The sequence below is a fragment of the Bos taurus genome, chromosome 4 (genome assembly GCF_002263795.3).
Source record: "Bos taurus isolate L1 Dominette 01449 registration number 42190680 breed Hereford chromosome 4, ARS-UCD2.0, whole genome shotgun sequence".
Lineage (NCBI taxonomy): Eukaryota > Metazoa > Chordata > Mammalia > Artiodactyla > Bovidae > Bos > Bos taurus.
In genome coordinates this window covers 107,398,487-107,410,316 of record NC_037331.1, presented here as the reverse complement: position 1 = coordinate 107,410,316, position 11,830 = coordinate 107,398,487, and the positions used below count along the sequence as shown (strand labels likewise).

The following is an 11,830-nucleotide window of genomic DNA, read 5'->3' as shown; positions in this document are numbered from 1 at the left end:
GATGCCCGATACTGGATGCTTGGGGCTAGTGCACTGGGACGACCCAGAGGGATGGTATGGGGAGGGAGGAAGGAGGAGGGTTCAGGATGGGGAACACATGTATACCTGTGGTGGATTCATTTTGATATTTGGCAAAACTAATACAATCTTGTAAAGTTTAAAAATAAAATTAAAAAAATAAAATAAAATACTGCCTTGTTTACCATTAAAAAAAAAAAAAAAGAAATGGTATGGACCTAACAGAAGCAGAAGATATTAAGAAGAGGTGGCAAGAATACACAGAAGAACTATACAAAAAATCTTCATGACAAAGATAATCACGATGGTGTGATCATTCACCTAGAGCCTGACATCCTGGAATGTGAAGTCAAGTGGGCCTTAGAAAGCAACACTACAAACAAAGCTAGGGGAGGTGATGGAATTCCAGTTGAGCTATTTCAAATCCTGAAAGTTGATGCTGTGAAAGTGCTGCACTCAATATGCCAGCAAATTTGGAAAACTCAGCAGTGGCCACAGGACCTGGGACGGTCAGTTTTCATTCCAATCCCAAAGAAAGGCAATGCTGAAGAATGCTCAAACTACCACACAATTGTACTCATCTCACACACTAGTAATGCTCAAAATTCTCCAAGCCAGGCTTCAGCAACACGTGAACCATGAACTTCAGATGTTCAAGTTGGATTTAGAAAAGGCTGTAGAAGCAGACATCAAATTGCCAATGTCCGCTGGATCATTGAAAAAGCAAGAGAGTTCCAAAAAAAGATCTATTTCTGCTTTATTGACTGCCAAATCCTTGGACTGTGTGGATCACAATAAACCATGGAAAATTGTGAAAGAGATGGGAATACCAGACCACCTGACCTGCCTCTTGAGAAACCTGTATGCAGGTGAGGAAGAAACAGTTAGACCTGGACATGGAACAACAGACTGGTTCCAAATTGGGAAAAGGAGTATGTCAAGGCTATATATTGTCCCTCTGCTCATTTAACTCATATGCAGAGTACATCATGAGAAATGCTGGGCTGGAAGAAGCACAAGCTGGAATCAAGATTGCCAGGAGAAATATGAATAACTTCAGATATGCAGATGACACCACCCTTATGGCAGAAAGTGAAGAAGAACTTAAGAGCCTCTTGAAAACTAAGATCATGGCATCCAGTCCCATCACTTCATGGCAAATAGATGGGAAACAGTGGCAGACTTTACTTTTCTAGGCTCCAAAATCACTGCAGATGGTGATTGCAGCCATGAAATTAATAGATGCTTACTCCTTGGCAGGAAGGTTATGACCAACCTAGACAACATATTAAAAAGCAGAGAGATTACTTTGCCAACAAAAGTCCATCTATTCAAAGCTATGGTTTTTCCAGTAGTCATATATGGATGCAAGAGTTGGATCATAAAGAAAACTGAGCACGGAAGAATTGATGCTTTTGAACTGTGGTGTTGGAGAAGACTCTTGAGAGTCCCTTGGACAGCAAGGAGATCCAACCAGTCCATTCTAAAGGAGATCAGTTCTGAGTGTTCATTGGGAGAACTGATGTTGAAGCTGAAACTCCAATACTTTGGCCACCTGATGCAAAGAGCTGACTCATTTGAAAACACCCTGATGCTGGGAAAGATTGAAGGCGGGAGGAGAAGGGGACGACTGAGGATGAGATGGTTGGATGGCATCACCTACTCAATGGACATGAGTTTGAGTAAACTCCAGGAGTTGGTGATAGACAGGGAGATCTGGTGTGCTGCCATCCATGGGGTTGCAAAGAGTTGGATATGAATGAGCTACTGAACTGAGATGAATCATCTATTTGCTAGATTCAAGGATCAGTTCTTAGTTATCATCTGACTTGCCTGCCTGTGGCATTTACCTTATTCACTGGTGCGCGCTCTCTCTCTCTGTGAAACATTTCTTCACTTGATTTTATAAAATTACATCCCTCCAGTGGTCTTTATACCTTTCGTCTTGCTCCTTCTCAGATTTCTTTCCTGGATCTTTATGCCCCTCCTTGATCTAGGAACACTGGCATTGTTCAGGGTTTATGCTTTGTAGCTGTTTTCTACTCACTTTCTATAGCACCTCTTGAATTCCAGGCATTTCTACACATTCCATATGCTGATAACACATAAATTTATATCACAAGGTTTATTCTCAAATTCAGTTGTCCAAAATCAATGTTTATCTACTGTGCATCAGTGAATCAGCAGATCCTATGACCTCCCATTTCCTAGAGTAATTCCAATGCTCAAAAGTCACCTACAAGGAGCTGATTATAAGATTTTCTCTCATGTATTCCTCTCTCCTTTGTCAAGTGTCTGGTTTACAATGTACACCATTATTTACATATACATACATAGACAGCATATTAAAAAGCAGAGACATTACTTTGCCAACAAAGGTCCATCTAGTCAAGGCTATGGTTTTTCCAGTAGTCATGTATGGATGACAGAGTTGGACTGTGAAGAAAGCTGAGCACCAAAAAATTTATGCTTTTGAACTGTGGTGTTGGAGAAGACTCTTGAGAGTGCCTTGGACTGCAAGGAGATCCAACCAGTCCATTCTGAAGGAGATTAGTCCTGGGTGTTCTTTGGAAGGAATGTTGCTAAAGCTGAAACTCCAGTACTTTGGCCACCTCATGTGAAGAGTTGACTCATTGGAAAAGACTCGGATGCTGGGAGGGATTGGGGGCACTAGGAAAAGGGGATGACAGAGGATGAGATGGCTGGATGGCAGCACTGACTCGATGGACGTGGGTTTGGGTGAACTCCGGGAGTTGGTGATGGACAGGGAGGCCTGGCGTGCTGCAAATCATGGGGTCGCAGAATCGAACACGACTGAGTAACTGAACTGAACTGAAAGGAACGTATACGTATGTGTGTGTCTATATATATACACACACACATTTTAAAAACTTTTACAAGCTTAATGTTTCTTTTAATTTCTTACCTTCTTTATTTTGGTGATTGTACTTTACATACATTTTTTATTGCTAATAATAACTAAAAGAATTCATTTTCTTTTCCAATGTTGGTTGTAAAATTCAGACTACATTGCACAATTTGTATTAGAATTTATGAGTACAGGATCTATGTTCTCCTTTAGTTCTAATCAAAACATCCAAGTTTATACCGTAACTGTAACTTTCTTTCTATACGTCATAAGTATTTTGTTCCTGTAATCTTGTTTACTCCCCCCAGAGGCTTTAAGGATGCCCATTTTCACTGTGGCTGCAGGTTGTTATTTTCTATGTTACCACACATAGCTGGAATGATGATCAAGGGAGCAAGTTGAAACTCCACATGGCTCATGTCTTATCAAGGGACAAGCTTTTTCTCGGATGAACACCCATCAGATTTTTGCAAGCCTTTACATTCTGGGTTTAGAAAAACATGACTTTAACAAATTTTTTCAGTGTTTCTTTTGCACTTCCATAGCAGATAATTTTTGGAAATCTTTACTCTGATATTCCTATTGACTAACAGTGTTTTTTGAAATGAAAGTATATATTCTGTCTATTCAGAGACAGCATAAACTATCTTTACATTATATAAGCTTAGATAAATTTTAAGACTTTTTTAGACTTTCACCTGACAAACTCCTACCTTTTTAGGAGCCTGGAAAGTAGGTTCTGTGGTTCAGAAGACTTCTTACATTGCAGGTCAAATGTCCCCTTCTCGATGATTATATCACAAACGTTGGAAAGATTTAGCAAAGAGGAGTTGTCTTTTTGCTCTGTTGAATTCAATTTGCTCATCATTAGCTTGGTTTGTGGATTGAAGAACATACACACACACACACGCACAGTCTTGTCCACAAAATGGTATTTATTTCTCCATGGTTTTCATTAATTTTTAAGGTGAATTTTGATCATCTGCTCCTTTTAGAGTATCTCAGAGATATGTAGGCTTGGGGGACTGGACTTCTGATAAGGACTTATAATAAGGACTTCTGACGTGATTTATTGTGACATCTTAAAATACTAGTGGTACTGGAAATATAGTAAGATATTTTTGTGTAATTACAAAAATATGATCTTAGTTTCTGGAAGATCTCATTTTGAAGATTTACAATTATGAAAAAGAAATCTCTTCCCTAACTCGAAAAAAAATGTACTATCTGTCATTTTTCATTTCAAGGTGGAAATTTTCCAATACTATATTTGATAAGTGACTTCCATATGTCATTTCTTGGCAGACTTTAAACTGACAACTGTTTCTTAAAGCTCTTACCAAAAGTTTCAGTTTTCTAGTGATGCCATAGCAAAGTACTACCCTGGTGATCAGAGGCTAGTGTGTTGCTTGGACATAGAGAACACCTTCTAGAAAAGCCACGTGTCCAAGGTTGTGAAGCACTATCAACCTACCAAACACATGGTAATAAAAACAGCAAATTGTGGAGGTAAAATGTGGAGGTAGAAAATATGTTCCAAATGAAGGAACAAGATAAAGTTCCAGAACTAAGTGAAGTGGAAATGAGCAATCTACCCAAGAATCAATTCAAGGTGATGACTGTAAGATGTTCAAAGAATTTAGGAAATGATCGGATGAATAGAGTGAGAAGTTTAAAGTTCTTATCAAGGAGTTTAAGAAAATGTATAAAAAACCAATTAGAAGAAGAAAAAAAAAGAACTGAGATGTAAATGCCTTAGAAACAATCAAGATTAGATGACACAGGTAATCGATCAGCAAGATGAAAGACAGATTAGTGGAAATTGCTGAAGCTGTACAGAGAAAAGATGAACAAAAATAAATGGGAACAGAATAAGAGACCACTGGGACAGCATTAAGAGTACTAACATTTGCATTATAGAGGGTCCCAGAAACAGGAGAAAGGTGAAGAAAAAGTATTTGCAAATATGATAGCTGAAAACTTTATGAACCTGGGAAAGGAAATACAGATTCCGGTCCAGGAAGCACAGAGAGTGCCAAGGAGAATTAACCCAAAGTGGACTACAATCAAGACTTGTGAAATTGTAAGCTGCTGATGAGAAACTGAAGGTGACAAAAGCAGGTGGAAAGATATACTGTATCATGGATTGGAAGAAATATTGATTAAATGCCCATACTGGTTAAGACAACCCATAGATTCAATGTAATAACTATCAAAATACCAATGGAATTTTTCATGGAACTAGAAGAAATAACTCTAAAATTAGTATGGAAATACAAAAGATTCCAATAACTAAGACAATCTTAAGAAAGAAGAACAAAGCTGTAGGTATCACAGCCCCTGATTTCAAACTATATGACAAAGCTACAGTAATGAAAATAGCATAGCAGTGGCACAAAAAGAGACACACACATCCATGGAACAGAACAGAAAGTTCAGAAATAAACCCACAGTTATACGGGCCATTAATTATGTCAAAGAAGGAAAGATTATACAATGGGGAAAAGACAGTTTCATCTATAAATGGTGGTGGGAAAGCCAGAAAGCTACATGCAAAAGAATCATATCTGACTATTCTCTAGAACCATATAAAAAATTAATTAAAAATGACCTAGATAATTAAATAGGAGACCTAAAAATACAAAGCTCCTAGGAGAGAGTAGAGGCAGAATACACTCTGGCATAAATCATAGCAATAGTTTTCTTTAAGAACTGTCCCCTATTATAAATGAAATATAAGCAAAAATAAATGAGACCAAATTAAACTTAAAAGTTTTCACACAGAAAAGGAAATCATGGACAAAATAACAACAACAAAAAAACTATGGAATGGAATAAAAAGTTTGTAAATAACATGATTAGTAAGAAACTAATATCCAAACCTCTGTTCATGGGATTTTTCAAGAAAGAATACTGGAGTATTGGAGTCGTTTGCCATTTCCTCCTCAAGGGGATCTCCTCAACGTAGGGATTGAACCCACATCTCCTTTGTCTGTTGCAGGCAGATTCTTTACCTGCTGAGGCATCAGGGGAGCCCCAAATATCAGCTCACTCAACTCTATATGAAAAAAATGAACAATCAAATGAAAAAAAAAATGGTGAGAAGACCTGAACAGATATTTTAAAAATGAAAATATACAAATGGCTAATAGGCACCTGAAAAGAGGCTCATTATCACACTGATTATTGGAGAAATGCAAATAAAAATCACAAAGTGATATCACCTCACATCTGTTGACATCACATTATCAGACACAAGAAATAATAAATGTTGATGAGGACCTAGAGAAAAGGAAATGCGTGTTCACTATGGTGGGAATGTAAATTGTTACAGCCTAAATCCATCGACAGATAAATGGATAAAGAAGATGTGGCACATATATACAATGGTATCAGTTCAGTTCAGTCCCTCAGTCGTGTCCGATTCTTGGCGACCCCATGATTCGCAGCACACCATGCCTCCCTGTCCATCATGAACTCCTGGAGTTCACTCAAACTCACATTCATAGAGTCAGTGATGCCATCCAGCCATCCCATCCTTTGTCATCCACTTCTCCTCCTGCCCCCAATCCCTCCCAGCATCAGAGCCTTTTCCAATGAGTCAACTCTTCGCATGAAGTGGCCAAAGTACTGGAGTTTCAGCTTTAACATCATTCCTTCCAAAGAACACCGAGGGCTAATGTCCTTTAAAATGGACTGGTTGGATCTCCTTGCAGTCCAAGGGACTCTCAAGCATCTTCTCCAACACCACAGTTCAAAAGCATCAGTTCTTCGGCACTCAGCTTTCTTCACAGTTCAACTCTCATATTCATACATGACCACAGGAAAAACTATAGCCTTGACTAGATGGACCTTTGTTGGCAAAGTAATATGGAGCAATAAATAGAATGAAATAATGCCTTTTACAGCAACATGGACGGACTTGGAGATTATCATACTAAGTGAAGTAAGTCAGAAAGAGAAAAACAAATACAATACAGTCTCACTTATATGTGGAATCTAAAATAGGGCACAAATGAAACAAACTACAAAACAGAAACAGGCTCTCAGATATACAAAAAAGATTTATGGTTGCCGAGGGGAAGAAGGATGGGGGAAGGATGAGGTGGGATTTGGGGGTTAGCAGTTGAAAACTATTATATATGGAATGGATAAACAACAAGGTCTTACTGTATAGCACAGGGAACTATATTCAATATTGCATGGTAAACCATAATGGAAAAGATAGAAAAAAGAATGTACATATATATATATATATATATATATATATATATATATATATATACATATGTGTGACTGAATCACCTTTCTGTACAGTAGAAACACATTGTAAATAAATTATACACCAAGGGAAAGTTGATAATAGAAACAAATAGTGATCAGAAGACAAATTCTTGCTCTGTGAAAGACACTGGTATGAATATAAAAACTGAAGCTGTAGAATGGAGGAAAATCTTTGTGCATATAGCAACAATAATTTGATTCTGAAATATACAAAGAACTCTTAAAACAAAATAGTAAGAAAACAAGCAACTCTATTTAAAAATGAACCAAAAATCCTAACAGGCATCTTTCAAAGACAGACAGACAGATGGTAAATAACAGATGAAAAGATACTCCATATCTCTGTCATCAGGAAAATACAAAGTGAAACAATGAAATATCATTATGCACTTACTAGAATGGCTAAAATCCAGAAAATTGACAGCACCAAATAATGACTAGTGTGTGAATCAATAGGAACTTTCATATATTGCTGAAGAAAATTCATTTTAATTCAAGAATATCATATAGTCACTTTGAAATTTTCACATTTTCTCAAAAAACTAAGCTTCCTCTTAACAACAGGATCTACCAGTTGCACTGCCTGGTATTTATCCAAAGGATTTGAAATTTATGTCAACACAAAAACCTGCACAGAGATGTTTAAAGTAACTTTAATCATAATGGCTTAAATCTGGAAGTAATCAAGATGTTGTTTTGGTAGGTAAATGGATAAATAAAACATGGTGCATTCAGACAAAGGAAATATATTCTTCATGAAAATGAAATGAACTATCAAGCAAAAATAAAGACAGAGGAAACAGATATGTACAGTTGAGTGAAGGGAACCAATGTGAAAAAAAATTACATATTTTTCCTACCGTATGATATTTGGGAAAGCCAAAACTATGGAGGGAATTGGGCTTCTCTGATGTCTTAGATGGTAAAGAATCTGGTTGCAATGCAGGAGACCCGGGTTTGATACTTAGGCTGGGAAGATCCCCTAGAGAAGGGAATGGCTACCTACTCGAGCATTCTTGCCTGGAGAATTCCATGGACAGAGGAGCCTGGTGGGCTACAGTCCATGGAGTCATAAAGAGTAGAACATGATTCAGTGACTATCTTTTTTCTTTTTTTCTGGAGGGAATTAAGCGATGAGTAGTTGCCAGAGATTTGCAAGAAGGGAGGAAGGAAGAGGTAATCGTTTAGGGAAGTGAAAATACTGTGTATGATAATATAATGGTAGATGTACCTACTTATACACCCATGCAAACACACAGAATATACAACACCATGAGTGAGTTCAAATGTACATTATGGACTTTGGGTGATGATGATGTGCTAATATAGGTGTGTGAATAACAAATGTGCCACTCTGAAGGGGGATATTGACAACAGGGGAGGCGATAACAATAAACTGTGGAAAATTCTGAAAGACATGGGAATACCAGACCACCTGATCTGCCTCTTGAGAAATTTGTATGCAGGTCAGGAAGCAACAGTTAGAACTGGACATGGAACAACAGACTGGTTCCAAATAGGAAAAGGAGTATATCAAGGCTGTATATTGTCACCCTGCTTATTTAACTTATATGCAGAATACATCATGAGAAATGCTGGGCTGGAAGAAACACAAGCTGGAATCAAGATTGCCGGGATAAATATCAATAACTTCAGATATGCAGATGACACCACCCTTATGGCAGAAAGTGAAGAGGAACTAAAAAATCTCTTGATGAAAGTGAAAGTGGAGAGTGAAAAAGTTGGCTTAAAGCTCAACATTCAGAAAACGAAGATCATGGCATCCGGTCCCACCACTTCATGGGAAGTAGATGGGGAAACAGTGTCAGACTTTATTTTTCTGGGCTCCAAAATCACTGCAGATGGTGACTGCAGCCATGAAATTAAAAGACACTTACTCCTTGGAAGGAAAGTTATGACCAACCTAGATAGCATATTGAAAAGCAGAGACATTACTTTGCCAACAAAGGTTCATCTATTCAAGGCTATGGTTTTTCCTGTGGTCATGTATGGATGTGAGAGTTGGACTGTGAAGAAGGCTGAGCGCCGAAGAATTGATGCTTTTGAACTGTGGTGTTGGAGAAGACTCTTGAGAGTCCCTTGGACTGCAAGGAGATCCAACCAGTTAATTCTGAAGATCAGCCCTGGGATTTCTTTGGAAGGAATGATGCTAAAGCTGAAACTCCAGTACTTTGGCCACCTCATGCGAGGAGTTGACTCATTGGAAAAGACTCTGATGCTGGGAGGGATTGGGGGCAGGAGGAGAAGGGGACGACAGAGGATGAGATGGCTGGATGGCATCATCAACTCGATGGACGTGAGTCTGAGTGAACTCCGGGAGTTGGTTATGGACAGGGAGGCCAGGCGTGCTGTGATTCATGGGTCGCAAAGAGTCGGACACGACTGAACGACTGATCTGATCTGATCTGATACATGTTTGGAAGCAGAGTGCCATACAGGGAGTCTGCAACTTCCACTCAATTTTGCAGTGACTCTGAAATTGCTCTAAAAAGTAAAGTTTATTACACAACAATGGGGAAAAGATGTAAAGAGACATCTCACCAAGGAAGATATACAGATAGCAAGGAAACAACTGCTAAAAAACTCAACATTACATGTCATCAAGGAATTTCATTTGAAAACAAGAATGAGATACCAGCAGATTTATGAGAACTGTGAAAATCCAAAATATCCCTATACAGCTGTAGAAAGCTTGGTGCTTGCCATCTTTCTCAGAGATCCCAATCAGGAGTCCACACTGGCATTTCCACTGGTGCTCTGAGTCAGGCAAGACAACTAACGAATCTCAAACCATTCCCTGAAAACTCAAAAATAGTCTACATGATCCATTCTTCTTTTCCCCCTTGAGGGAGTGTTGGGAGTTGGAGATATTCTCCTGATATTGACACACTGCCAGGAAAGGGAAGTAGGTATGGAGGGTGAAACAGCATAAATTTGCCTGAATGCTTACTGTATTTCTTCTTGGTATTGTGCTTTTCTGGAATTCTGCCACTATTATCTAACTTCCTTTCCACAAAGGAAATTAGGTCTATATGTTCTTGTCTCCGTGGAGGAATGGAGGCTTAGGGATTCCTAGTCTTCCATCATGCTGATGTTACTCTGGAGTAATGCTCTTCATTAAACCATGTCACTTTCTGGGGAATTTTGAGTTTTCTTGCACCAGCAATCACATCTCTGAAGGGAAAAGAATGCACTGAACCAAAACTGGACCCTCCTTCACACTGTCCTCTTCTTCTGCAGTACTCTGTGGAAGGCAGCCTTCACTTGAGCATTCCTGACACTGTAGACAAGAGGGTTCAGCAATGGGTTGAAAAGAGTATAAAACAGGAAAAGGATCTTCAGGTGTTCTTCTCGTTGACTGTTGTCGGGAACCATGTAAACGATCATGACTAAGCCAAAGTAGAACCCAACCACACAGAGGTGGGAGGAGCAGGTGGAGAAGGCTTTCTTGCAGCCCTCCTTTGACTGGATCTTCAGGATGGCCCAGAGAATACGCATATAGGAGACCAAGATCAGGGAAAGGGGCCCAACTAAGATAAGAGCAGCATCAGCAAAGAGGAACATTTCATTCATCCAGATGTCACCACAGGCCAATTTGAGGACAGAGCGAATTTCACAGAAGAAGTGGTTCACCTTCTGGGGGCCACAGAAGGGTAATCTTAACAAAAGAATTACTTGGACCAGGGCCAGGGCAAATCCACACACCCAGCAAGCAATGGCCAGGATGGAGCACACTCTCCAGTTCATGATGACCGTGTACTGGAGGGGATGGCAGATCGCCACATACCTGTCATAGGACATCGCCAACAAAATCAGACACTCTACAGAACCAAAACTCAATATGAGAAGCATCTGCAAATTGCATGGGACAAAGGAGATGGTTTTCTTGTGTTTTGCTAGATTTGCCAGCAGATTGGGCAAATTACTGGAAGCATAGAATATGTCAATGAGGCCCAGGTGGGAAAGGAAGAAGTACATGGGGGAGTGCAGCCTGGGGTCAAACCAAATAAGTCCCAAGATCATGCCATTTGCCAACAGGTTGAATGTATATAACAAGGAGAAGATACCAAAGAGGAGCAACTTCAAGTCTTCACTGAGCTGGAATCCCACCAGGATGAATTCTGTGATCTGTGATTGGTTTCCCTCCATTGCCAGTGACAGTCTGTAAAGGACTGAAGTGTGATGGGAAGGTCAGGGCTGGATAGCAAAGAAGATAGGATTTATTTATGTGAAGTGAATTCAGAGGAAGCTCATGTTGTTACTACATCACTGAGTTTTTTTCTTCCAATGTTTCCTCGCTGTATTTATTTATTTTTTACTATTTAATGTGTAGTAATTCAAATTTTTAGACAAGTATCAGGGATCATAAACAATACTCATATATACATTTCACCAGTTCTTCATGTTTGCTTTATGATATCTTTTGTCTGTATAATATTAATTCTTTGTAGACCACATACGACTAAAATGCTACCATAATCACATATTGACAATTTTTTCCCAAACTTTTGAATTTTTTCTCCATAACATGCATAGTCACTAGTCTGTTTTCAATATGATTACCAAAAATCTGGAGACATGACTTTAACATGAATCACTATTCTAAGTACAGCACTTTCTGCCTCTTAGTCTAAAGTT

At 38.9% G+C, this 11,830-nt stretch overlaps 1 protein-coding gene across 1 annotated transcript; it reads right to left on the bottom strand.

The window, feature by feature from the left end:
• Positions 1 to 10,408: 10,408 nt before the first annotated feature.
• OR2A68 (olfactory receptor family 2 subfamily A member 68) lies at positions 10,409 to 11,341 on the bottom strand. Its single transcript, NM_001389879.1, has one exon. The coding sequence runs from the start codon at positions 11,339 to 11,341 to the stop codon at positions 10,409 to 10,411; it is 933 nt and encodes a 310-aa protein (NP_001376808.1).
• Between the last annotated feature and the right edge of the window lie 489 nt (positions 11,342 to 11,830).